This window comes from Dromiciops gliroides, chromosome 4, assembly GCF_019393635.1.
Source record: "Dromiciops gliroides isolate mDroGli1 chromosome 4, mDroGli1.pri, whole genome shotgun sequence".
Taxonomy (NCBI): Eukaryota; Metazoa; Chordata; class Mammalia; order Microbiotheria; family Microbiotheriidae; genus Dromiciops; species Dromiciops gliroides.
In genome coordinates this window covers 184,995,553-185,019,551 of record NC_057864.1, presented here as the reverse complement: position 1 = coordinate 185,019,551, position 23,999 = coordinate 184,995,553, and the positions used below count along the sequence as shown (strand labels likewise).

General features: G+C 53.9%; 1 protein-coding gene across 5 annotated transcripts; it reads left to right on the top strand.

Annotated features, from left to right (window-relative positions):
• The first annotated feature begins 3,862 nt into the window (after positions 1 to 3,862).
• On the top strand, positions 3,863 to 23,770 carry MLLT6 (MLLT6, PHD finger containing). 5 transcript variants are annotated; one of them, XM_044000805.1, is made up of 20 exons: positions 3,863 to 4,231; positions 5,744 to 5,823; positions 6,474 to 6,528; positions 6,842 to 6,951; positions 7,915 to 8,018; positions 8,650 to 8,743; positions 9,315 to 9,446; positions 10,433 to 10,531; positions 13,675 to 13,882; positions 15,076 to 15,681; positions 16,049 to 16,230; positions 16,387 to 16,495; positions 17,281 to 17,347; positions 17,439 to 17,587; positions 17,725 to 17,925; positions 18,040 to 18,128; positions 18,447 to 18,799; positions 19,301 to 19,390; positions 20,144 to 20,468; positions 20,879 to 23,770. In XM_044000805.1, the coding sequence occupies exons 1-20, from the start codon at positions 4,123 to 4,125 to the stop codon at positions 20,918 to 20,920; spliced, it is 3,204 nt and encodes a 1,067-aa protein (XP_043856740.1). In that variant the 5' UTR covers positions 3,863 to 4,122; the 3' UTR covers positions 20,921 to 23,770. The 5 variants fall into 5 exon arrangements, with proteins under 5 accessions (XP_043856740.1, XP_043856738.1, XP_043856737.1 ...); XM_044000803.1 differs by having other exon boundaries at positions 9,285 to 9,446; XM_044000802.1 differs by having other exon boundaries at positions 20,144 to 23,770.
• The last annotated feature ends 229 nt before the right edge of the window (positions 23,771 to 23,999 follow it).

Genomic DNA, 23,999 nt, shown 5'->3' with positions numbered 1-23,999 from the left:
TCATTTTCATGTTGAAAGCGTGCACCGATCTTTTAAGACCTAGCACAAACACCACCTCCTTTGAAAAGTCATCTTTGATTCACAACTAGGAGTGACTTCTGAACTTTTCATAATATAATGTGTGTATGTATATATACACATATACATATATACACGCACACATATAAAGAGTTACAAAGTCCTTCACAGTCGTGTGAGATAAATAACATGCCCATTTATAGATGAGAAAACCAAGGCTCGGAAGTATTAAGGTATTTGTCTATGGCCACACAGCTAGCATTAGAAGTGAAATTTTTTAAATGAACAAAAACATTTCCTCTCCTTACCTCCCCAATCCCTTGGGGGGAGGGGGGGGAAGGAACCTCTTGTAAATAAATCTGCACAACCAAGCAAAACAAATTCCCGCATATATCCTCACCCCAAGTCCATCATCTCTGTCTGGAGATAGGAGTGGAATTTGAACCTGGGTCTCTTGACTCAGTTAAGAATTATGCCAAAAAAAAAAAAAGAACTATGCCAGATTTCCTCTCAATACTTTGTGCCTTCCTTATCTTACACATTGATCCCATTTTATTTCACACTACAGATAGATATTTGTGTACCGTCTTCTCTGTCTCAATGAAAGCTCCTTGAAATCAGGAATTAGGTCTTGTTCCTGTCCCCTCAGTGTTTTAACGGCACTTTGCACATATTGGGCCCTTAATATGTTTAGCTGTTGAATGAATCTCAGCTTTTCGGGTTGGGACCCCCTCATTTGACACAGAAAATAAATGAGAGTCTATAGAAGATAAGCTCCCCTGCTCTCAACTAAGAAACAGCACAGATGCAAGAAGAAACAGATATCTCAGTTAATTCCAACAAGCATTTTTTTTAATGCACCTACTATGTAATAAGGTACTGCGCTTGGCAATAACCAAAATAAATACATGGAAATCCGTGCCGCCAAGGAGTCTGTATTCTTGGCTCAGTCAACGGAGCACTTGACTCGGAATCAGCCTCACATCCATTAGCTGTATGACCCTTATCCAAGTTACTTCACCTGCCTCAGTTTCCTCACCTCTAAAAATCATAATAACACCTACCTCCCAGGGTTGTTGTGAGTAACAAACAATAGTAGTATTCTACTGTATACTTTGAACCCTCCCAGGGGTTATAAATTGGGGGAAGAAAGTTTAGTGCATTCCCTCCGTAACCACATTCCCAGCCTGATGTCACGGCCTTCCTACCCCGCGCTTTCCTAGGAAAGGACTCAGATTGGGAGGGAGACAGAGGCCACGTGCACGTGAATGTGGGTGCCAATATTTGGGGGCAGGGTGGATGCCAGGGGAGCTGCTGCTCAACTAGGAGAATAGGCTCAACCCGGCTCCACTCCCGGAATCCTCCTCCTTCTCTTCCTCCACCCCCCAGATCAGATGGATTAGTGAAAGTAAATCCCCCAACTCCGGATTCCAGGTCAAGGACAAGTTCTCTTCCCCACCCACCCCCCACCCGCAGCGGAACCAATGGGAGACTTGGGGGGGGGGAGACGAGGAGAAGGGAAAGGAGGCGACGCCCCCTTACTCAGTCTCCTGGACCCCTGGGACAGGGGATTGACCCCCTCCAAAAGGCAGCGATCCGAAGCGGGGGGGGGGGGAGTAAGGGGTTTCTTAGTCCCTTGATGTTCCGGTCGAACAGGTGCAGGAGAAAAGGGGGAGGGAGGGCAGCGGAAACGTCCGCCAGGGGTAAGGGGGAAAGAAAGGGCGGAGGGAGAGCCTCCACTCTTCCCCCTACCTCAAGCTCCTCTCCCCGTCTGTCCTCCGCCCCTATCTTCCCCTCCTCCTTCCCCCAGTCCCAGCTCCCCACGCCAGCCCCTCCCCCCGCAGGAAGCGCGCCCGGCAACAGGGTCTTTGAAGTATTGCCAGGCAGCCCCCAGCTCCGGGCTTCTCCCCTCCCCCAATCCCCTACCTCCTACTGAGTAACCTCTGACCTTGCAGTTATTTAGCACTCCCCTTTGGGAGTGCCTTGGGGAGGTGGGTACTGAACAAAATCACCTATATACCCCCATATACTATACACACCCTCCCACACACCCCAGGCTTTGAGGGTGGGCACCTTCGTTTCCCCTTTCAGGCTCAACCATCAGTCCCCCAGGGCTGTTATCTGTCTATAAATTCTTGGAGTTTATCTGCATCTATATGTGTCAGAATCTCTAAGTGTGACTGTCTTCCCTGAGCCCTTAGGACTGTGTAGAAATATCTCAGGATGAGACTATGTGTTTCTGTGAGTATACCTGTGAATGTGCTTTTGTGTCTGAGAATGTGTGGTGTGTGTGTGTGTGTGTGTTCAGGAATGCATGTGCAACTGTTTAATCCTATCAGTGTGTGTCTAGGAGTATATCCACCTATCTATGCATCTGTGCTTGTATCTATCTATAATATATGAGTATGTTTGTGATTGTACCTAGGTCCATTAATGTATTTCTGTGTGTATACACCTGTTTGTGTCTGTACCCATGTCTGTGCCTTGATCACACATAGCTAGGCATGGGTCTGTGTATGAGTGTACCCACTTATTTGTGACTGTGTTTGTGTCTGTGCTTTAAGTATGTGTTTCTGTGAATGAATGCATCCATTCTGCAGTTGTATCTGTGATTAGATCTGTGAGTCTGAATGTCTACTGCCTTTCCTCTATCGATTAGCTAAATTTTTTTTATAAAAAGATCTCTCTCCATAGTGAGATATCTCTAAGTTGTTTTCTTATAGCTGTCTATAAATTATATAGAGATCTCTATATGAACAATTTTAGAGATCCCTCTATAGTATTATAGATGTCTACATATGAAAAAAATGTAGATATGTAGATATACATTACACATCTATATTTTATATATAAATATATGAGAGAAAATCTTGTTTGCACATAGTTGTTTCATGTTATCCTCAGACTGTGAGTTCCTCGAGGGCAGGAAATGTCTTTTATATTTATATCCCTGCTTAGCACAATACCAAGCACATAGTGGGTGCTACATAAATCTTTAATTATATCAAGTGTTTAATAAATGTTTATTGACTGGGCTGTGATTATAGGAGTCTAATGTCTGTGGTTTCAACCAGGTGCCTGTGTGACAGTGTCTGAGTCCATGCCTTCACAGAAGAGAGGGGTGTGTGTGTGTGTGTGTGTGTGTGTGTGTGTGTGTGTGTGTGTGTGTGTTGGGAGTGGGATGTAGGGAAAGTCCACAGCATCCTTTGCCCCCCAAAATGGGATCCCAGACTCACATCATCCCTTACCCTGGCGTCCTCCAGTCCCTGCTCTAAGTTCTCCCCAGGGCTGTTATTACGCGAGACCCGCAACCTAGAGACACACAACTAAAGACGTGGAAACCGAGACAAAAAACAAACAAACAAAAAACGGACAGAAAACACCACCGGGGTACAGACCAGGGCTGGACCAACCGAAGGTGACAGCGGAAAGTGTGAGTGAGTGAGTGAGTGAGTGAGTGAGTGAGTGAGTGAGTGCGTGTGCGTGGGGCGGACCACGAATTTAAAAAAAAAAAAAAAAGGAAGAAAGAAACCCTCCCGACCAAGCGAGGCTTTGTTCTCTGAACCTAAGACTTTACCGAGCTCCGCGGCCATGACTGCTGAGACGGGGCGGGGAGGGGGAGCAGGGGGGGGCGGGGTGAGGGAGGGGGGGGGGGCCGTGTGCGCCCGAAGTGGGGGGGGGGCCGGAGGAGGAGGAGGAGGAGGAGGAGGAGGGAAGGAGGGAGCTATGCCACTCTCAGCCACCCCGGCCTGGCCGGGCTGCCGCTGCTAAGGGGCCTTCTTTAGTTTGGGGCGGGGGGGCCCGGGAGGGGGGGCAGGGGAGAGCCAGGTTCTTCTTGGGGTGGGGGGGGGCGCCCGCCGGGGCATGAGGGCAAGAGCGCAGCGGCGGGGGCGGCCAGAGGGCGAGAGAGCGGAAGAAAAAGAAGAAGAAGAAGAAGAAGAAGAGAAAGAAAAGAAGAGGAGGAGAAGAAGGAGGGGGAGGAGGAGGAGGAGGAGGGGGAGAGGAGCGAAGGAGCCCCCCCTCCCTCCCTCCCTCCCTCCCTGACCCCCCCCCGAGAACCCCCCCAGCGCCCCCCACCCCACCCCCCCGGGAGCTCATGGAAGTATGAAGGAGATGGTAGGAGGTTGTTGCGTGTGTTCGGACGAGCGGGGCTGGGCGGAGAATCCGTTAGTCTACTGCGATGGACACGCGTGTAGCGTCGCTGTCCATCAAGGTAAGAGGGGGAGGGGGAGGGCGAGACCCCCCCCAGTGGAGGGGGCTGGGGGAGGGGGCTGGGGTCTGCGCCCCCCATCGCCGGGCCGGCGGAGACTGGCGTCCACTCCAGGGACTGCCCCGAGTCCGTGGGGACCTGCCCCAGCCCCATGCATACACACCTGAGGGGGAAGGGGGGGGCGGAGGGGAAGACCCCCCACCCTCACCCCATCACAGGAGGAGGAGGGGGCAACCAGGCTTTGTTTTCTTGCCTATTGTTCCGATCATATTGTTCCCCCCACCCCACCCCCCCAAGTTGAATGAGTTTAGGGGGAGTCCAAGGAAACGGGTGATTAATGGTGTGCCTTACCCCCGCCACCCCACCCGTCCTATCCCGAGTTTGGGGTGACCAGAATAAAACTCTTCTTTTCCACCACCCCCCTCGCCCCCCATCTCAACCCCATTTGGTTAATTTGGTTTTTGCTCCGTGGTGAGAAGGGAGGTCAGAGAGAGTCAACCCTTCACACACCCCCCCTCCAAGCTTCCGGATTAGAGAAGGAGTGGGGTATTAGGGAGGTAAGAGAAAGGACTTAGAGCCCTGGGGGTTGAGGGTAGATAGAGACTTTAAGGGGTGTTGAGAAGAGGGTAAGACTCGGAAGATGTTTCTAGGGAAAGGTGTGGGACGGTAGATACTGGTTTGGGGAGTTTCCGAAAACAGCACATGACTAGGTAGTTCAACCCTAGAGGAATTGGGGGGGGGGTGGGAGGTAGAAGACACCTGGACCGTGGCATCCCTTTCAGTCCTCCTCTGGGAGGCCTGCCCTTACCCCCCGTTTATCATGGGGACAGCCCCTGTTGCCCAGAAACCCAGTTGCTGTGGGTGCTGGCAGCTCCTTGCCAGAGTTAGTTTCCTGGCACCTGCCCTTGTAGGTGACTTCTGACCTTCACTGGCCTCTTAGCTAGAGTGAAGGGGATAGAGAATCCCTTTTGTCTTGCTTTTATTATTTATCTCACCCCTCCAAACTAACATACACATAGCAAACCTCCACAAGACTTGCTCGTAGAGTGTAAATAAACGTTCCCTTTTTTATGTAGTTTCTGTGGACAGGGAAGAGGGAAGGCTAGGAGGAAATTGTGTGTGAGGGAGGTCATCTAAAGGGGCCAAGGCAAGGACCCAAACTTCCTCCCTCCCAGGGCCCACCACTGATTTTAGGAGATGGCCTTGTCTGGTTGTGTGGTTGTGTGATCATCACGTTATGATGTTGCGTGGTCCTGTACTCGTGTGGTTGTATGTCACCCCTTTGAAGAATATCCCATGGAATTGGTGGAGAATGAGATAAGGGAGCCAAGGAGGTTGGCTTATCCCCATGAAGCTGCACCCTCTCTACACCCCCCATCCCACCCACAATTCCTATGGGAGTCATTGAGAACATTGCTTCAAGCCAGCTCTCAAGAGCCCCCTCCCCATTCTGGGGCCCTTGTCCTTAAGGGGACTCTGGGCACTGACTTGACCCTTCCTACCCCACCCCCCAAGCTTGCTATGGCATCGTCCAGGTGCCCACCGGACCCTGGTTCTGCCGGAAATGTGAGTCACAGGAGCGAGCCGCCAGGGTGGTGAGTATGCTCCCCTCACGTCTGCTCCCCCGGACCCTCCACCAATTTCCCTGGCAACAAGGCCTGAGGCTGAGGTTGGAGAGAATTGAGTTTAGTTCAAGCCTGGGTTCCTGAGTGCCCATCCCCCAACCCTATTACTTAGACACCCCAATCTTGAGTGTTTGGTGCCCCTATCGAGTCCTAGAAATTTGACACTGAGCCCTCCCATCCTTTACACGGACCCTATCTCTGACACTGACTCCTCCATTCCTGACACTGAACACCCACATCCCTGACAGTCCCCCATCTCCGGGACCGACTCCTCCATTCTTGACACTGAGGTCCCAACACCCCACACGGAGCCCTTCCATCCCTGACATTGACTGAGCCGCCTCATAGCAGACACTGAGCCCCTACATCACTCCAATTGAGCCTCCATCTCTCACTCTGAGTCCCCCATCCCTGACACTGAACACAGAGCTCCTATCTCTGACACTGTTTTCATCCCCAGCACTTAGTCCCTCAGTTCCCCAGAGTTGGGGGCCTTGTCAACTTACTTTCAATGGAGCCAGGGAGGGCTCAGCAGACATCCTCCCAGGCCCTCCCTTCTCCCCTGGCCACATTGGAAATGCCCTCTCTGATCCCTCGTTTATGCCCTGTATTTTTTATAGAGATGTGAGCTGTGCCCACACAAAGATGGGGCATTGAAGAGGACAGACAATGGAGGTGAGCTCGGGCGCCCCTCCTAATCCAGCCATTGGATTACCCTTACATGCGGGTCATCTCTCTTGGTGCTCAGCAGGCCAGGCCAGACAGACTTCTGTGCGACCTGGCCTGGAGACTTCTCACCTTAGGGAGGGACTGGGAGTTTTTCTTAGTGATGCTGTGAATTAAATGACATTGGGGTTGTATGAAATGAATGGGAAGGAGAACTGGTGGCCTGAGTCTGGTGTTGGCAGTGGAGAGGCTGGGTTGGGGGAGAAGAGGGAATGCCTGGAGATGAGGGCAGGTCCCTGAAGCTGGTCTCTTTGCCTTATAGGCTGGGCCCACGTGGTGTGTGCCCTCTACATCCCTGAGGTACAGTTTGCCAATGTGCTCACCATGGAACCCATTGTCCTACAGTATGTCCCCCACGACCGATTCAACAAGGTCAGTCCTTCCTTCCCTGAGCCTTTAAGCTCCCTCTTCACTTACCCTTCTCCATGTCTGTCCCACTGTCTTCTTCATCCATCCCGCTGTCAGGTCTCTCCACCTTCCACCATTCACCCATCAATCTCTATGTCCATCTCATTGTCCACTCTTCCATCTATCTTTCCATCTGATTCAATTTAGTCCAATCAGCATGTTCTTGTGCTCTCCTTCCCCAGGGCAAGGAAGGCATTGCTGGCAGATCCCAGCATCCTCTAAGGCCCAAGCTAAAGAAAATGGGCTCTGGTGGAGTAGAGGGGCAGATTGTTTTTAAGTGGGAATAGCACCGATCTTGAAATCAGAAGACGCAGGGTTAGGATCCTGGCTCTGACACATACCGGCTGTTTGACCTTGGGACAGTCATTTTAAAAACCTCGATGCACTCTAGTCTTCTCATATGTCTATCGGAGATGGTAATCCTTGTGCTGCCTACTTTACAGGGCAGCTATAGAAATAAAGCTTTATAAACCTCAAGTCAACGAGTTAGGTTGTACTTCAGGAAGCCTTAATATTGTGGGAGAAAAAGATATCATCCTTTGATAGTCCTGGGAGGGAAAAGGAAGAGGACGGTGGATCGGATAGGGGCAGGAGGGTGAAATGGAGGCTCAGTATCCCAGAAGAAGGAAAGGGGGTTAGGTAGAAGGGGACTGCAGAAGGAAGGGGAGTACTGGGCTGAAGGAAGAGAATTAATCATAGCCTGAAGGGGTTTTTAAGTGTTATCTCCCTCGACCCTCACAACAATCCTGTGCAGCAAGTGCTATTATTATCCTCATTTTACAAATGAGGAAACTGAGTTTCGGAGAGGTTAAGTGATTTACCCAGTGTCACACAGTAAGTATCTGAGACTGGATGCAAAAACAGACTTCCTGACTCCAAGTCCAAGGCTGTACTCCTGAAACACCATAATTACATTGCCTTCTCTAGACTTGTTACATCTGTGAGGAGCAGGGCCGGGAGAGCAAGGCAGCTTCAGGAGCCTGCATGACCTGTAACCGACATGGCTGTCGGCAAGCCTTCCATGTCACCTGGTGAGCCATCCCATCCCCTGTTGTGCCCCCGATGCCCAGATGCCCTCTCAGAGACACATGATGCCCCAAGGGTTTAGGGGGTGGGACTGGAGAGGAAAGAGGAAGGGTAGAAGTGGACTCAGTCTGAACTGGATTCTGGAAATGCCACCCTTCTTTTGCATGCTGATTTGCATACACTTCGGTCAAGTCACTTCCCTCTCTGCACCTCAGTTTGCACATCTGTAAAATGAAGAGGTTGCAATAAAGGACTTCTGAGGTCCCTTCTGGCCCTAAAACTGTGGTCTTGTCATCCCAAAATAAACTCTTGGATTTTTACAAAAGGCATAGCTGGTCTGTTTGTTCCAGGTTCTGTCCCTTTCAGGGCTGGCTAAGATGATGTCCTGCCTCCACCACCCAAACCAGATCTTATATGCACCGCTATGCAAATGAGGGGCTTGTCTATTGACATCCCAGGTCATCCTTGGGGCAGAAGGCAGCACAAATTTCTATTAGTTATTGTTTCTAATAATTAGAAACTTTTAGAAAGAGGACTAGCGGATGGTCTGGCTGGGTGGGAAGGGAAGTTGTTGATGGTCTGCAATTGCAGCCCCCCCATCCTAACTTTCCCCGGGGTTGGGTTGGGGGGGTTCAGTGCCCAGATGGCTGGTCTGCTATGTGAGGAAGAGGTCTTAGAAGTGGACAACGTCAAATACTGTGGCTACTGCAAATACCACTTCAGCAAGATGGTGAGTTGGGACGCTTCTCTCCCTTCTCTGCTCATCCCACTCAGCTCCAGCTCAGTATCCCCAGAAGGGCCTTAGCTGTATGCCTTTTCCAATAAGCCAAGCAAGCCATTGACTGAAATGCAGTCTAGTGGAAAGAGTTCTGGATTAGTCAGAGGACCCTAGTTCAAATCTCACCCTTCCATCTTATACCCATATGACCTTGAACACGTTTCTTAACCACAATAGGCCTCAGCTTCCTTCCCTATAAAATGAAGAGGTTAGACTCAATGGTCTCTAAGATCCTTCTGGCCCTAAATTATGTGATGCAGCCTAAAGGAAGATTTCTTGACTGGGAAGGGCGAAAGGCCAAAGAACTCTTTCTCTGCAGGGAAAAGGATAGGGGCTTGGGCAGGGAGAATGGGGGGGGGGCGTTGAGAGGAGAAAACACCTTTGGATACACATATAGCTCTTTTGAGTTGGAGGGAGGGTATGGATGACTTGACCTTCATGATCCTTTCCACGGGCTGGTGAGAGGATGGTTTGACTGGGACCCCTTAAACAGCCAGCAAATCCCCCTCCACCCCTCCGCCAGAAGCCATCTCGGCACTCCAGTGGGGGCTCAGGGGGAGGCAACAGCGGCTTCATCGCTGGCCGGAGAAGCCAATCTGCCTCACCATCCTCTCAGGAAAAGCATACCTCCCACCATGAGAGAGGTCCGAAGAAGGTATGTTACTGCATGTCCTGGGCCCCACTTCTAAAAGGGTTTACCAGGTGGGAGTTCACATCCTCAGGGAAGAAAAGCAGGAAAAGTGATGGGCAGTTACCACCTCCCCACCCCCCCAAATGACTGGGATGCCAGGGTGGGAAGAGCCCTGGAATGGGAGGCAGAGTATGTCTGTTGGAATCCTGGCTCTGCTGTGTGACCTCGGGCAAATCACTTAAACAGAAACACAACCTTTTTGGGCCTCAGTTTTCTCATCTGCAAGATGAAGTTTAGATGAGGAGATCTGACAGTTCTGAGTCCTGGGCCCCTGGTCCTGTGATTCAAGTTGATATGTTCCTGGGGTGGGGGGTTGGGGGGTGTCCTGGGAACAGGTCAGTCGCCGTCCCCAAACTGAGAAGTTTGTCCTTGTGCCTGCACCTATCTTTGTCCTTGGGTCATTTCCCACCCCACCCCCACCCCTCCTCTGTCAGCTCATGGTTTCTGGGTGGATGCTGGTGGAAGGGGTCTTTTATCTGTCTGTGGGTATTCCCGGTCCTCAGCTGGTGCCCCCGTGCACGTGGCACCTCGCTACCCTGCTGATCTCCGTGTGTCCCAGTGTGTACGTCCTTGCTGGATTGTGTGTCGAGCTGGGTCGCTGGCATGATAATGGAGCAAGCTATTTTTAGTAGGCAGCAGAGGGAAGGGGGAGGGGCTGGGAATCACTGAGGAACCTGTCTGTGCCTCCCCATCCCTGAGAAACCCCATCCCTGCCCCCAGTCTAGTTTCAGGATGGAAAACAGTGGAGGAGAAAAGGAATTGGCAGAAGAACCTCACCCTGTCCCTTCAGGGCTCCTCCCTCTGACTGCCTCTCCCCAGAGAAGGGGACATTTCCCTTTTGTCAACACATTAGCCTAGTACCTGGCCTGGTTCCTCAGCCCCACTCCCTCCCCACCCTGGGCCTTCTGAGTCTTCATATATCTCAATTTGCCCCACCTTTGCCTCTGCAGAGTCGCAAGGACAAGGATCGGCTTAAACAGAAGCACAAGAAGAGGCCCGAGTCTCCCCCCAGAATCCTTACTCCCCCTGTGCCCCCCGTCACTGACAAGGTACCAGCTGCTCATATTCCTTCACACCTAGGGGAAGGAGAAGGCGAGCAGGGAGTGGAAGCAAGGGGACGGAGGATAGAGAGAACCATAGGACCCAGGTATCCTGCCCTGACCCCAGGGGCTTAGTCAAGCTAGGATTTGAAAAGGGCACAAGACCACATAAGATGGTCAGGAATCCTGGGCTCAGTCATTAACTAGCTGGGTGGCCTACTTCATTTCTCTTTACTTCTACTTCACTTCTCTGGGACTCAGTCTCTCTGCCTGTAAAAGTGAAGGGGTAGGGGCAGCTAGGTGGCGCAGTGGATAGAGCACCGACCCTGGATTCAGGAGGACCTGAGTTCAAATCCGACCTCTGACACTTAACACTTACTAGCTGTGTGACCCTGGGCAAGTCACTTAACCCCAATTGCCTCACTAAAAAAACAAAAACAAACAAAACAAACAAACAAAAAAAGCGAAGGGGTTGAAGTAGATGATCTCTGGCAGTCTCAGATTTTGTGAACACTCACCATGGCTGCCAACCCATCATGTCTCCATGCCCATCCCAGAGAACATGCAAGGGGGCACAGGAAATGTCTTGTTCTCTCCCCACCTTGTGGACAACAGAGTGGTCAGTGGTAGTTGTGGGGGCCAATATGCACAGTCATAGGGTGATGGAGTTAGAGCCAAAAGAGATCTTCCAGAACACCTAGTCTAACTCATTTTACAGATGTGGAAACTGAGGCCCAGAGAGATGAGGTGATATGCCACTGCCCTGATCAAATGTCTGTCAGGGATGGGAGGAGATCATAGAAACTGTTACTTTTCTTCTCTCCTAGTCCAGGGCTTCTTAAACTTTTTCTACTCAACACCTTTTTGCCTGAGAAATTTTGGGGCGACTCTGGGTATATAGGCATATAAAATAGGAATACAGAACCTTTTACTGTTGCCAAATTTTTCACATCCCCCACATTCAGTTATGCGACCCCACATGGGGTCGGGACCCCAGTTTAAGAAATTTTGGCCTAGAAGAATAGCCTGTGAAATATACCTGGAGTAATTAAAAGCCCTCTTCTCGGACCTTTCTCCTGATAGGATAAAGCCAGACTTTTGAAAACCAGCCCCCAAATCCCATTCCCTTGAGTTCCTACTTGCAGGCAAGAGAAAAGATCTCAAGATGGGTAGTTTTTAGCATTCACCCTGCCCTTCCCCTTCCCTAAACAACCTCCCTCTTGCCCCTGGCCCCAGGACTCTTCCCAGTCCTTCTCATGCAACACCTTCGCCCCTCTCCCAATGCCTGTCCTCTCCAGCTGTGCAGAGCTGGGGCCCTGGTGGGTCAGACCTGCCACATGTAGAGATAGAACATCTGGCAAGCAGAACTCGCTCCTCTCTTCTCTCTTGGGAGTCTCTAATCCAAAAGAGAGGGGCATTCGGAGCCCTGCCCACCCCCACCCCCCACTCCAGCCCACCCCATTCCATCTCCAGGAAGAAACCAAGCAGGGGCCCAGGGGGCTGAGAGGCCCCCTTCTTCATCTCTGCCCCTCCCTGACAGGAGGCTGGCAGCGCCCAGGGCAGTTTGGCACAGGGATCGGGTATCAGGTTGCCCCAGTGATGTTGCCATAGTGACTGCCCAAGTTGCCCAGGCATAGTAGCCTTCTCCCTCTCCCCCTTCTTTGCTTGGGGGGTTGGGAGGAAAATGTGGCCAGAGAATTCTTCTCCTTCCCTCTCGAGGCTGAGCCCATTTGGCCTAGAGAAGCCCAGGGGGATCAGAGATCGGGAGTCTGGCATCCCTACCTCCAGCCCTGGGAAGAGGCCTTAGATCAGCCAGAGCTCCAGGGAGCGGTGAGGAGAGGAGAGGAGGCAGGGCTGGGCAGAACTGGGAACGTTCCTGGCTGGCTGGCTGGCAGGGTGTGTGTGTGTCTATTTGGGCAGATAGGAGCATGCACATAGGTATCTGTGTGTGAGCTTGCATGAGTGCGAATCTGTTTATGCCCACACACATTTGACATGTCTGCTTGCATATGCGCCCCTTCATTTGTACTTCTTTGGAAGCATATGTCCATAGTAGATGCCTATATTCCAAATGGCCAGCTGTCCCCTCGTAACCCTCCCTCCCCCACCTCTCCTCCCTCCTCTCAGATTAGAGTCACATCTGGCTTGCCTCTGAATTCCAGCTGTTGTACGGTATAAAGAGTGAAGATTGTGGCTCTGTCTGGAGAGCGGGAGGGGGGGGGGAGAGACAGAGAGAGAGAGAGAGAGAGAGAGAGAGAGAGAGAGAGAGAGAGAGAGAAGGGGGTGTCTTCCTCTTCCCAACCCTATTCTTCTCCCCCATTATCATATTTGGGTGGCTGGGGAAGGACTGGCTGGCAGCTGGCCAACTAATGTATTCTCTTGCTTCCCATGCTTGAAAACCCTTAGCCCCCCATAACACTGCCGCCCAGCCCGCATCTGGGACTTCAGAGGTTACGTCCCCTTCTAACATCCTGTGATCTGAGCCACTGGGGATGACCCCGTCGTCACGATGCTCCCTCAGTCTGCAACCCCACCTCAGTCTCTGTCCGTTTTGTTTCCAGTGATTCTCAGATCCTCAGTGGGCCTCTTATCATTTCTTTCTCTGGGCCCTCTCTCACTAACACTCCCAGCATGTCACCAGAGTGACTGGAGGAGGGGAGTGTAGGCAGAGCTAGATGTGGGGATTACTTCGTCTTGGGGAGAGGGTGGGATTGTGCCAACCAAGGACAGCCCTTCCCCCAGAGAATTTGGTCTGCACTCCTATGGGGGATGGGGCAGAAGACTGGACTTGGAATGAGGAAGACCTAAGTTTGAATCAGTATTCTGAGGCAGTCCTCAGACACTTAGTAACCCCGGGCAAGTCGTCATGTAATTTCTTTAGGCCTCAATTTCCTCATCTACAAAAGATGGGCCTTGGACTCAGCTCTAAGGTCCCCTCCAGCTCTGAATCCGTGATCCTGTGATTCTGTGCACAGGACAGCATCATGCCTGTGCCTCCGGGGGTGAGGAGGAGAGGGGCCTCTCTCCCCTCTGATCTCTCCTCCCCCCAGACACTGGAGAAAGGGAGCATCCCCTTACTAGCCCTCTGCTGTTCCCAGCTGTGGATGGGGATGTGCCTGACTCTCAGCCCCACCTCTCTCTTCCCTCCTCAGGGCTCCTCTTCATCTTCCTCCTCCTCTCACCACGAGGGCAGTGCCCGGGAGCCCCCCGAGGGCAGCAGGGATGCCAAAGGGAAAAAGCCTTCCAGCCACAGCCTCAGCCACAAGGGCAAGAAGCTGAGCAGTGGGAAAGGTGTGGCCAGCTTCACCTCTGCCTCCTCCTCTTCCTCCTCCTCTTCTGGAGGACCCTTCCAGCCCACAGGTGAGTGTAGGAGTTAAGGGGGAGCCTAAGGCTGGTGCCCAGCCCAACTCTACCTTTTAAAGGATAAAGCTAGACACTGAGTCTTCTGGTGGCCAAAGAACCAGTCTCAGAGCCAGGAAGAACTGAGTTCAAATCCTACCTCTGACACCTGCTGTGACCCTGGGGAAATCACTTAACCTCCTGATACTCTAGACCAGGGCTTCTTTTTTTTGTTTGTTTTTGTTTTGCGGGGCAGTGGGGGTTAAGTGACTTGCCCAGGGTCACACAGCTAGTAAGTGTCAAGTGTCTGAGGCCGGATTTGAACTCAGATACTCCTGAATCCAGGGCCAGTGCTTTATCCACTGCGCCACCTAGCTGCCCCCTAGACCAGGGCTTCTTAAACTTTTTCCACTGGAGGCCCCTTTTCATCACAGAAATTTTTACAAGATCTCCGGTATTTAGATATATAAAATAGGTATACAAATCAAACATTTACTGGCAAATTCTTTGCCACCCCAACATTCAGTTGCATGACCCCATATGGGGTCGTGATCCCCAGTTTAAGAAGCTAGCCTCTACACAACTAAGTTGTAGAAAAGCGCTGCCCTGTACTAGTGAAGGGAATTCTCCCATCTGGGAGTTTCCTATACCAGTAAAATCGCAGGTTCCGTCCCCATCCCAGCCTTATTGATTTATACAACTTTTTTTCCTTTTCTTTCTTTCTTTTTTCTTTGTGGGGCAATGAGGGTTAAGTGACTTGCCCAGGGTCACACAGCTAGTAAGTGTCAAGCATTTGAGGCCAGATTTGAACTCAGGTCCTCCTGACTCTGGGCCAGTGCTTTATCCACTGCGCCACCTAGCTGCCCCCTAGACAGCATTTTCATGGAGAAAGATTCAAGAAAAACATAGACAACCCCTTTCCTCTCTCTCCCCCAATGCCCTGTAGCTCTTTTGTTCTCCTCAACCCCAGTTCTTCCAAATGAGTGGCCACCACTCTAGACCTCTCCGCCATTTTCTCCTTCTAGTTTCATCTATGTAAGCCTGGCCCAGCCAGGACATACTTCCATGGGGCCTCTTCCTCCCTTCTCTGTCCCTGTCCCTGTCTTCCCCCAGGCTAGCTGCCACACCCTCCTCTCCCAATACTATAGTAGGTCCAACATAGGTGAGCCACTGGTATTCTAACCCTGACCTAAGCCTCTTCTGTTTGTCTACAGTCTCCTCCCTCCAAAGCTCCCCAGACTTCTCGTCCTTCCCCAAACTGGAGCAGCCCGAGGAGGAGAAGTACCCCAAGACAACGCCCCCTGGGCCGCCAGCTCCTGTCTCACCCCCTGCCTCCGAGCCCCCCAAGGCTGATGTCTTTGAGCAGAAGGTGGTGTTTTCTGGCTTCGGCTCCATTATGCGCTTCTCCACATCTGCTGCGGGCACAGCCCGGGCCCGGGTGCCATCTCCAGGAGAGTACAAGGCCCCCCATATCCCTGGGGGAGGTTCTGGGCCTGGCAGCCACAAGAGGATGCCCTCACTGAGTGCTGCCTCGGAGGAGGTAGTTGAGGGCCTGAAGGAGAAGAAACACAAGGGGAGCAAGAAGAATCGTCATGGACCTGGGAGACCCAAGGGGAGTAGGAACAAAGAAGGGGTGGGAGGGCCCTTGGCCCCATCCCTCCCTGGGGCCCAGCTGGCTGGCTTCACTGCCACAGCAGCCTCCCCCTTCTCAGGGGGTTCACTGGTCAGTTCTGGTGTGAACAATGCCTCTGCTTCCCGGGCCTTTGGACACCAAGCGGCCCTGCCCAGCCTTAGCCTTGAGTCTCCACTGCTTGGGGCAGGTAGGAATCTTCTGTTGTCTCCCCTGGGGGACGAGGGAGGATGCTAGCTTGTCGTGAGGGTGGGGGCTGCCTGAATGTAACAACCCAGTGACAAAAAGATACAGAAATTAGCCTGTCAGGAGGACTTGGAGGGGGGGGGAAGGTATGCCAGGCCAGTCTGTCCCATCTTTGTCTCCAGCCCTCAGTCACATAGGTATTATACCCCAGCATTCCTACAAGAGGATTTCTGAGGGTAGCCCGGCAGGGTGACCAGATTCCCATTACAAGGGATGTGTATAAGTGGGAGTTTAGGGTGAAGTGGGGTTGCTTGGAGCCAGCATGAAGGATGAGATGAGCTTTCTCCTCTGTCTGACCCCCTTCTCCATAGGGATCTACACCAGTAACAAGGACCCCATCTCGCACGGTGGCGGGGTCCTTCGGGCTGTGTGCAGCACGCCCCTCTCCTCCAGCCTCTTGGGCCCCACAGGCACCTCATCTCTGCCCCAGCTCAGCCGATCCCCCTTCGCCAACACCCTCCCGGCGTCCTCTGCCTCCATCTCCACCACCCAGGTAAGACAGGTGCTATGGGTTTTCAGGCTCTCAGAAGTCGGAGTGCCCCAGAATCTACAGCCCTCCAGGCGAACCAGCCCCTGCCCTCCCTCTCCTTTCAGGGCCACAGTCGGGCTCTGTTGGTGAATCCGGGATAACTGCGCTTCTCTCCTCCAGGTGTTTTCCTTGGCCGGTTCCACCTTCAGCCTCCCTTCTTCCCACATCTTTGGGACCCCCATGGGCTCCGTTAACCCGCTTCTCACCCAGGCAGAGAACAGCCGAACAGGTATGTGGGTGGGCAAGCAGCCAGGGCCCTTGGCCCCTCTCGCCGCCGCCGCTCCCCCCCCCCCCCGGCCTGCAGGGGTGAGTGGGTTAAAGAAGAACCTTCCCTGCTGAACTTCTGGTGCCGTCCGAGGTTCGCAGAGCAGCGTCCTCACAGCGCCCCGGGGAGGGAGCACTAAAGTATTATCAGGCTTGTTTTACGGACAAGGAAACTGAGGCATAGCGAGATGAAGAGATTTGAATCTCGGCCTCTCTGGCCTGCAGCGGCCGTGCCCTACGACGGTCTGTTACCCGGCAGTGCCCAAATGGCCCCAGGAGAAACCTGGGAAGAGCGGCGGCCCCTCTCGGCTCTCCGGTCCCCGTCCCCAATCGGCGAACAAATGGTCTCCGGCGTTCCGGCTGCAGCTCCGCCTCTGGCCCCCTAGAGGGAGCCCCGGCCCGGGAGTGGCCGTAATCTGATTGGCGGGGAAGCACCACCTGTCCCCCCCAGGAGGCGGGGCCTTCCCACCTGGGTCCATCCAAAGGCCCCGAACCTACTTCCTGCTGGAAACAAGTCTCGGAGGCTTGTCAGGAACTAGTTCGAAACAAGTCGCGGGGGGTGTCTGAGGGGAGAGCACCTAGTTCAGGAAGAGCCCGTCAGAAGGGGTGAGGGGAACCGAGGCTCCTCGAGGACCTCCGCAGCACGCCCCCTGGGGCCGAGGAGCCGCGGACCGCCGGGGTGCTCAGGGAGCCTGGGGGAGGGGAAGGCGGCGCCTAGGACCGTGCTGACCTCCCGCTTTTCTGTCCAAGAGCCTAGCCTGGAGGACTGCAGCTTTGGGTGCCGGGGCACCTCTCCCCAAGAGAGCCTGTCATCCATGTGAGTGGGGCGGGAGGCCTGGGCACGGGTTGGGCGCAAGGGGCCCCAAGGGCGAGTTCAGGGGCCAGCGCCCTTATATCTGACCCCGCAGGTCCCCCATCAGCAGCCTGCCCACACTCTTCGACCAGACGGCCCCCTCGGCCCCCTGCTCGAGCAGTCAGCTGGACCCTGCGGCCCAGGGCACGGCCAACATGGAACAGCTGCTGGAGAAACAGGGCAACGGCGAGGCCGGAGTCAATAGTGAGGGACCTCGCCCTGGGGGGGGGCGGTGTTTGGAGCCTCCCATCGCACTGCACAGAGTGCCCCTCTGGCCTCTGCTCCCCGGGCCCTCCCCAGCCCAGCTCCCTCCCTCACCCCCTTCTCTCTCCCCGCTCCAGTTGTGGAAATGCTGAAAGCCCTGCACTCACTGCAGAAGGAGAACCAGAGACTTCAGGAACAGATCATGAGCCTAACAGCTAAGAAGGAACGACTCCAGATCCTTAACGTGCAGCTCTCAGTGCCCTTCCCTGTGGTACCTGCTGGGGTGCCCACTGCCAATGGGCCCACCCCCCAGGGTCCCTACTGCCTGCCGCCCAATGGTGAGCCGGGCACCGGGGCTCTAGCAGGCCCCCATAGGGGAGATGGGCTAATGGGGGTGCGCTGGCAGTAGCCCATTCCTGTTGCCCACTGTCCCATCTCACTTGTCTCCTCAGCTGGCAGCAGTGACTCCCTAAGCACCAGCAAAAGCCCTCCTGGCAAGAACAGCTTTGGCCTAGAAAATTCCCTATCCATGTCTTCCGAGGTATGAGCAGGGAAGGCCTGGGGCAGATCCCCCAGCATGGGGAGGGGTGCCAGGTAGCATTCTTGCTTTGGATGCCCAGTACCCTTTAAGGGGCCCCTGGGCGGTACCCACACTCTGCTTGGCCTCCATCACTGTGGAGAGCCTGCCAGTTTGGCACAAGTTCTCCCCTCCCCCCATCCTGGGGGAAGGCAGCTGTCTGGATGGAGCATTCTTTGAGGCTAGAGCTGTTGCTTGGGAGGGAAGCAGGTGGCAGTAGGCAATGGCAGCATTGGCTCAGTGGTGATCACTTTACTTCTGACCTCGACCTCTTCTCCCCAGGACCCTCACTCTGGGTGCCCAAGCCGAAGCAGCTCCTCGCTGTCCTTCCACAGCACACCTCCACCCTTGCCCCTCCTGCAGCAGAGTCCCGCTACCCTGCCCCTGGCCCTGCCTGGCCCCCCAGCGCCTCAGCAGCCACAGTCACAAAATGGGCTGGGCCGGGGCACTGGAGGAGTTGGCTTAGGGACTGTGTCCATGGCAGACGGGCTTCTTGGAGGCCTGGCAGGAGGAGGGACACTGCCCCTCAATGGACTTTTGGGTGGGCTTAATGGGGCTGTGGCCCCCCCAACACCTACAGGCCTAAACCAGGGCAGCGGGACCCCAACAATGCAACTGCCAGGAGGCCTCAGCAGGTGAGAGGGCAGGGAAGGAAACCCATTTTAGGTGACTTGTCAAAAGAGAGAGAAAGAGCATGTCCAAACCATATAAGGCCCCCTCCACAACCATCCTAGAGAGATGCTCCCTACACAGCTCAAAGAGATCCCCTCTTCCTGTCTCCCAAACACTTGTGCCATGGGAGACTCTACCATCCTCCTCTTCTTCCAGCCCAGTCTATTAAATATCTCCTCAGCACTGAGACACCCTGTCTCCTGCTTCCTTTCCTGCTCCTGGGGGAGGGGGGGGCACCCATCTCTTGACATAACCTGCATGGTTCCCTCCTGCTATAGGCAGCTCTTTCATCTAGTCTGACCCATGCTGAAGAGCCCAGAGGCCTGACCTCCCTCCCCCTCAGTGGTCTCCCAGTTTCTGATCCTGACTGAGCCCCTCATTTCCTTGGGCAGGGAGGGAGTGTGTGTCCTGATCTCTCTCTTTCTCTCTCTCCCTCCCCCCCACCCCCCTGCCTTGGCTGGCAGCCTGACAGAACAGCAGAGACACTTCCTCCAGCAGCAGGAGCAGCAGCTCCAGCAACTCCAGCAGCTTCTGACCTCGCCCCAGCTGACCCCGTAACTCAAGCCCAGTCTTACCCCAGACCCCATAAGAACTACTAGGGCCCACTCAGGCTCCCAGGAACATTCCTAGGAAATCAACCAAACACCTCAGGGACTCCCTTTCCCTCCCTCTCCATTCCTAATGATGGAGTTGCTTGACAGTGCCCACAGCAGGCAGAATTTATACACTGAGGCCAGTATGGAAAGGGCACTGACTTCTTTGCTGTAAGAGGACCCGAGTTCAAATTCTGGCTTTTCTCCTTTCTTCTTGTATGACGTTGTGTGTGTCGATTCCCTTCCCTAGCCCCAGTTTTTTCCACTGTAAAATGAAAGAGGGATGCACCCAGTGACCTCTCAGGTCCCTTCCTGCTCTGAATCTATGATCCTGTGACCTTTCAGGTCCTCTCCAATTCTAGATCCTTAGCCTGTAATTATTGGGTATAAGAATGGGGAAGGAAAGGAAAGAGGGAATAGAGACTCTTCTAGGCAGGGAACTAGGGGTGTTGTTAGGGGATGTTAGGGGACTCTGGCTCAGAGATTGGCCACTGCAGGAAGAGGGGAGAGAGCAGGAAGAACTGAGGACATCTTAAACCTGGAAATTGGCCATTCCAGAAGTGTCTTCGTTATGTAGACTGGGGGTGAACAGGGGCTTTCGATAAGATGGGGTTCCTTTTCCTCATGGAGCCTACATTGAGCCTGGTGGGGACGGATGGGGCTTTAGGGAAGGGAAGGAAAGCTCAAGAACCAGCCCCGTCGCTCCCCTCTCCAGGACCACCAGACTGTCGTGTACCAGATGATCCAGCAGATCCAGCAGAAGCGGGAGCTGCAGCGGCTGCAGATGTCTGGAGGCTCCCAGCTCCCTATGGCCAGCCTGCTGGCAGGCGGCACAGCCCCTCTGCTGCCCTCAGGCACCCCTGGTCTCCTGCCCTCAGCAGCCGCCCCACCCCTGCTGCCCGCGGGCTCCCTGGTGGCTCCGGCGCTGGGCACCGGCACCACCCTCATGGCAGCGGCAGGCGGGCCCCCTGTCCTCACCGCCCAGACCAACCCCTTCCTCAGCCTCCCTGGGGCGGACAGCAGCGGGCAGAAAGGAGGGGTGGGTACCATGCCCTCTGGGGTCCCCTCCCACCCTCTTCCCCCTGGCACTCTGGAGGGTCGAGTTGTAGCCACAGCAGAAGGAAGCAGGAAGAAAAAACCAGCAGGGTAGAGAGGTGCCAGCCCAGGGGGTCACCAGTCTAGGCCTGGCCCAGGTGGGCTCGGAGGTTGGAGCTTCTCCTCCCTCTTTTCACAGCTCACGTTTGGGGTCACGGTCCCCCTTGCTCCTGCTCCAGAGGAGATCTTGGGGGGCTCTGTGTGGAGTCGCAGATCAGCCTGGCTTTCTCTGACTAGAGGCTGGGTGGTTAAAGGGGATCAAAGGGACTGGGGCAGGAAAGGGGACCAGGGTGCGAGAGAAGGTGAATGTCACCTGCTAACGCCCCAGTCTTGTCTCCTCTCCTCTCCTTCCAGAGCGGTGACAAAGGAGCCTCATGCAACCAGGAAAAAGGCTAAACCAACCCCTCCCCCTCCCCGCCCTAGAGGGGCTTCAGGGGAAGCCCAGCCCCAGAGGGGGCCCAGCCGCGAGCAGGCACCTGTGCTCAGACACTGGAAAGCCCTGGCACTAAAGGAGGTGGAAACGGGTCTCACCCATCCCATGCTGAGATCCTGCCACCGGCCTGGCCAAAGGACTAAGCAGGGTTTTTATCGGGGCGGGGGGACCCCAGAGAGAGATGGGGCAGAGAGATGAGTCTGTCGCTCCTCCCTCAGACAGGAGGTTCAGCTCCAACTTATCCGTATCCTTTGCAATTTTACTCTTTTGAGGCCAGACCCTCCTCTTCACTCCTCCCCATGACCCCTCTCCATCCCTCCACACCCCACTTGCCCCTTGGCTGAGGATCTAGAAGGAGAGGCTGGTCAACTCTGACCCCTGCTGAGGGATCTGCCCTACCTCCCCCTGGGCTGGCTGGCACAGGGAGTGGAGTGATGGAGTGGTTACCTGGTGTGAGGATCAAGGTGGGCAGCTGGGCTTCCAGCAAACACAATAGGATGGCACTTGAGTGGTTTTGGTAGTCGTGGTCATGACGATGTCCGATGCTGCCTCCCCTCCCTGATCCTCCTCTCCCCCACCTGTCTGGCCTCCAGTCTGAAGAAGGCTGAAGCTCTATTAGTGGCAGGGGATACCAACCCTTAGCCCCACTGTTTCTAGGCACCACAGGGGAAGGGAGGTCAGCTTGGGGTTTTCCATCTTAATAATGTCAGACATAGCCCAGCTGACTCCCTTCCACCCAGCCACACCTACTGGAGGGTTCCTCCTGGGGAGATGGATGGAAGGGGTTGTGCGTGTGTCCTGGCCCCATCTATCTATCCCCTCCACCCCACACTTCTTTGCACTATTAGGACCTATCAGTGGGGGGGGGGGTGCTGTGACAGTGCTGGAGGGCTGGTTCTGTGAGTGAGTATCTGTGTGTATGTGTGTATTTGGATGTGTACGTCACTGGACCCTGGGTAGATGGGGTGAGAGGCAGGTGATAGAGGAGAAAGAGTACATGGGAAGGAGGGAAGAATTTTCTATTCCTGCCAGTTAAGACAGCAGTTAAAGAGACTTTGGTCCCTGGGCTGCATCTCCCTCTAGCCAGTCTCAGCACTTTGGGGGCAAGTGGCATGTTACTAATCAAAAAACTGCATTTTGAAAAATGACAAGAGGCTGGAGTCTTCAAATCAGGGGAACTGCTTGCTCTCTCTTTTGTGTGTGAGCACCTCACCCCCCACCCCAGGACCTTAGCCCTCCCTCTCTTTCTGAAAACCTTTTCCCCAAGGTGCTCAGGCTCAGAGCATCTTCCCCCTACCCTCCTCACAGTTCTCTTTCACACACACACAAACACACACATATATACTAGCACATAAACACATATTAGCACATATATACATACACGCACATAACTGAGGTGGTGGGAGGCTAGGGACAGCTACAATCCGCTCATTCTGTCTAGCTCAGCCTAGCCTCTTTGGCCTCTCCTTAGGCCTAGGGGAGCCCCAGGCATCAGGGCTGGGGGAGGGAAGCAAACTGCCCCCCTTCCTTCCCTGTACTAACAAGTCTGCCCTCCCCTTAGGAGGAAGCTAATACTAACCTGCTGCCGCCCCCCCCACCTACCAGCTCTTCCTCTTGGGTGGGTAGCCAGGAGGCACTTCCCCTGCCCCTCCCAGAAAGCCAAGGACAGGATGAGTTTGGGGGTGGGGGGAGATGGAAGTTAAAGATGTATGTTTTAGTTGCACTGGGATGGGGGATGGTGTGGATCTTGGGGGTGGCATTGGGAAGGGGAGACAGGGAGAGAGCCTTTCACACCCACCCAGATGTGTGTGCTTTGTCAGTCTCTTTTTGCATGTGTGGTTTCTGTGTTTCTGTTTGGGGTTGTTTTTTGTTTTGTTTTGTTTTTTAAATAAAGAAGAGGAGATGTATATATTTTTGGCAACGACAGAAGACTAGCGCAGATATATTTTTGCCCACGCTGCTCAATTGGTTCTTTTCTGATACTGAAAATAATATTAATCCTGTTGATAAGACATAGGGAGCCTGAGGAGGGAGGGGGGGACATTCCCCCCCAGGCAGTCTCTGAGGCTTGCTAAGAGCTCAGGGGGCAATGTTGGAAATGTCAGAAATAATCACTTTTTATTAATGCTCTACAGGCAGTTAGGGGAAAATGATAAAAGAAATTATCATCTTGTCCTTAATCTATCTCAACTTTGAAACACGTTCACCTCTTCCATCCTACCCCTCAAAAGTAGCATTCAGAGATCCCCTGAACTTATACTGTATGTCAACCTTGGAAGGGTTCCCTGGCCCTGTCAGGTACATTCTAAAGTTAAGCTATTTCGGACAATAAGGGAAACAACTATTTCTGAGCTGGGGTAGTAAGGGAGGTTGAGTTGAAGGGGTCAGACTCATTTGGTGTACTGGGGACGAGGCCTCCCTTCTCGCCCCCTCAGAGCAAGTCGGGGTTCTTAGTTGGTCATTCCCCCACTGGAGGCCCTTTGGGGATTCCTGAGAGTCCCTCTCTGGGGAATGGGGATGAGCTGAAGGCCTGACCCTGGGACTTTTCCTTAGGCACCAGAATCTAGCACTGGGGAACAAGGTTAGGTTTGAGGAAGGGACTCCCTAGCAAGCTCAGTTTGACCCCTAGAATGGGGAAGGAGGTGGGGAGGGGTCAGCTGGGGCAGCCTGGCATGGAGACAGGAGGATGAATGAGACCCACCTTCTTTCATGAGCCTAAGCCTGCTCTCTGCCCTCTCCCTCCCAGGCTTTCAGATCAGGTAGATTTAATGAGGACAGACTTAGACTGGGTTGGGGGGGGGGCGAGGGTTAGGCTGGGGGGGCGGGGGAGGGTGAGAGACAGATTTGTTTAAAGGTAGATGTCTCTGTCTAGGGGAGGGAAAGGATGTGGTTAGTGGGGGAGGAAGCTTGACTTCAGAGATTCGTGAGAGTGGAAGGGGTATGTGTTATCCCTCCCAGCATTTCATCTCAGCTGGGGATGGGGGAAGGGGATGGGGAGGGAGGGAGGGCAGGCAGGCAGGGAAGGGCATGGCATGTGTCTTC

Bases quoted from the DNA above. Each gene is read 5' to 3' on its own strand.
- MLLT6 (XM_044000801.1), top strand. From the start codon at position 4,123: ATGAAGGAGATGGTAGGAGGTTGTTGCGTGTGTTCGGACGAGCGGGGC. The intron at 6,952-7,914 runs GTCAGTCCTTCC...TGCCTTCTCTAG, and splicing joins CCCACGACCGATTCAACAAG to ACTTGTTACATCTGTGAGGA. The intron at 17,348-17,438 runs GTGAGTGGGGCG...CTGACCCCGCAG, and splicing joins CAAGAGAGCCTGTCATCCAT to GTCCCCCATCAGCAGCCTGC.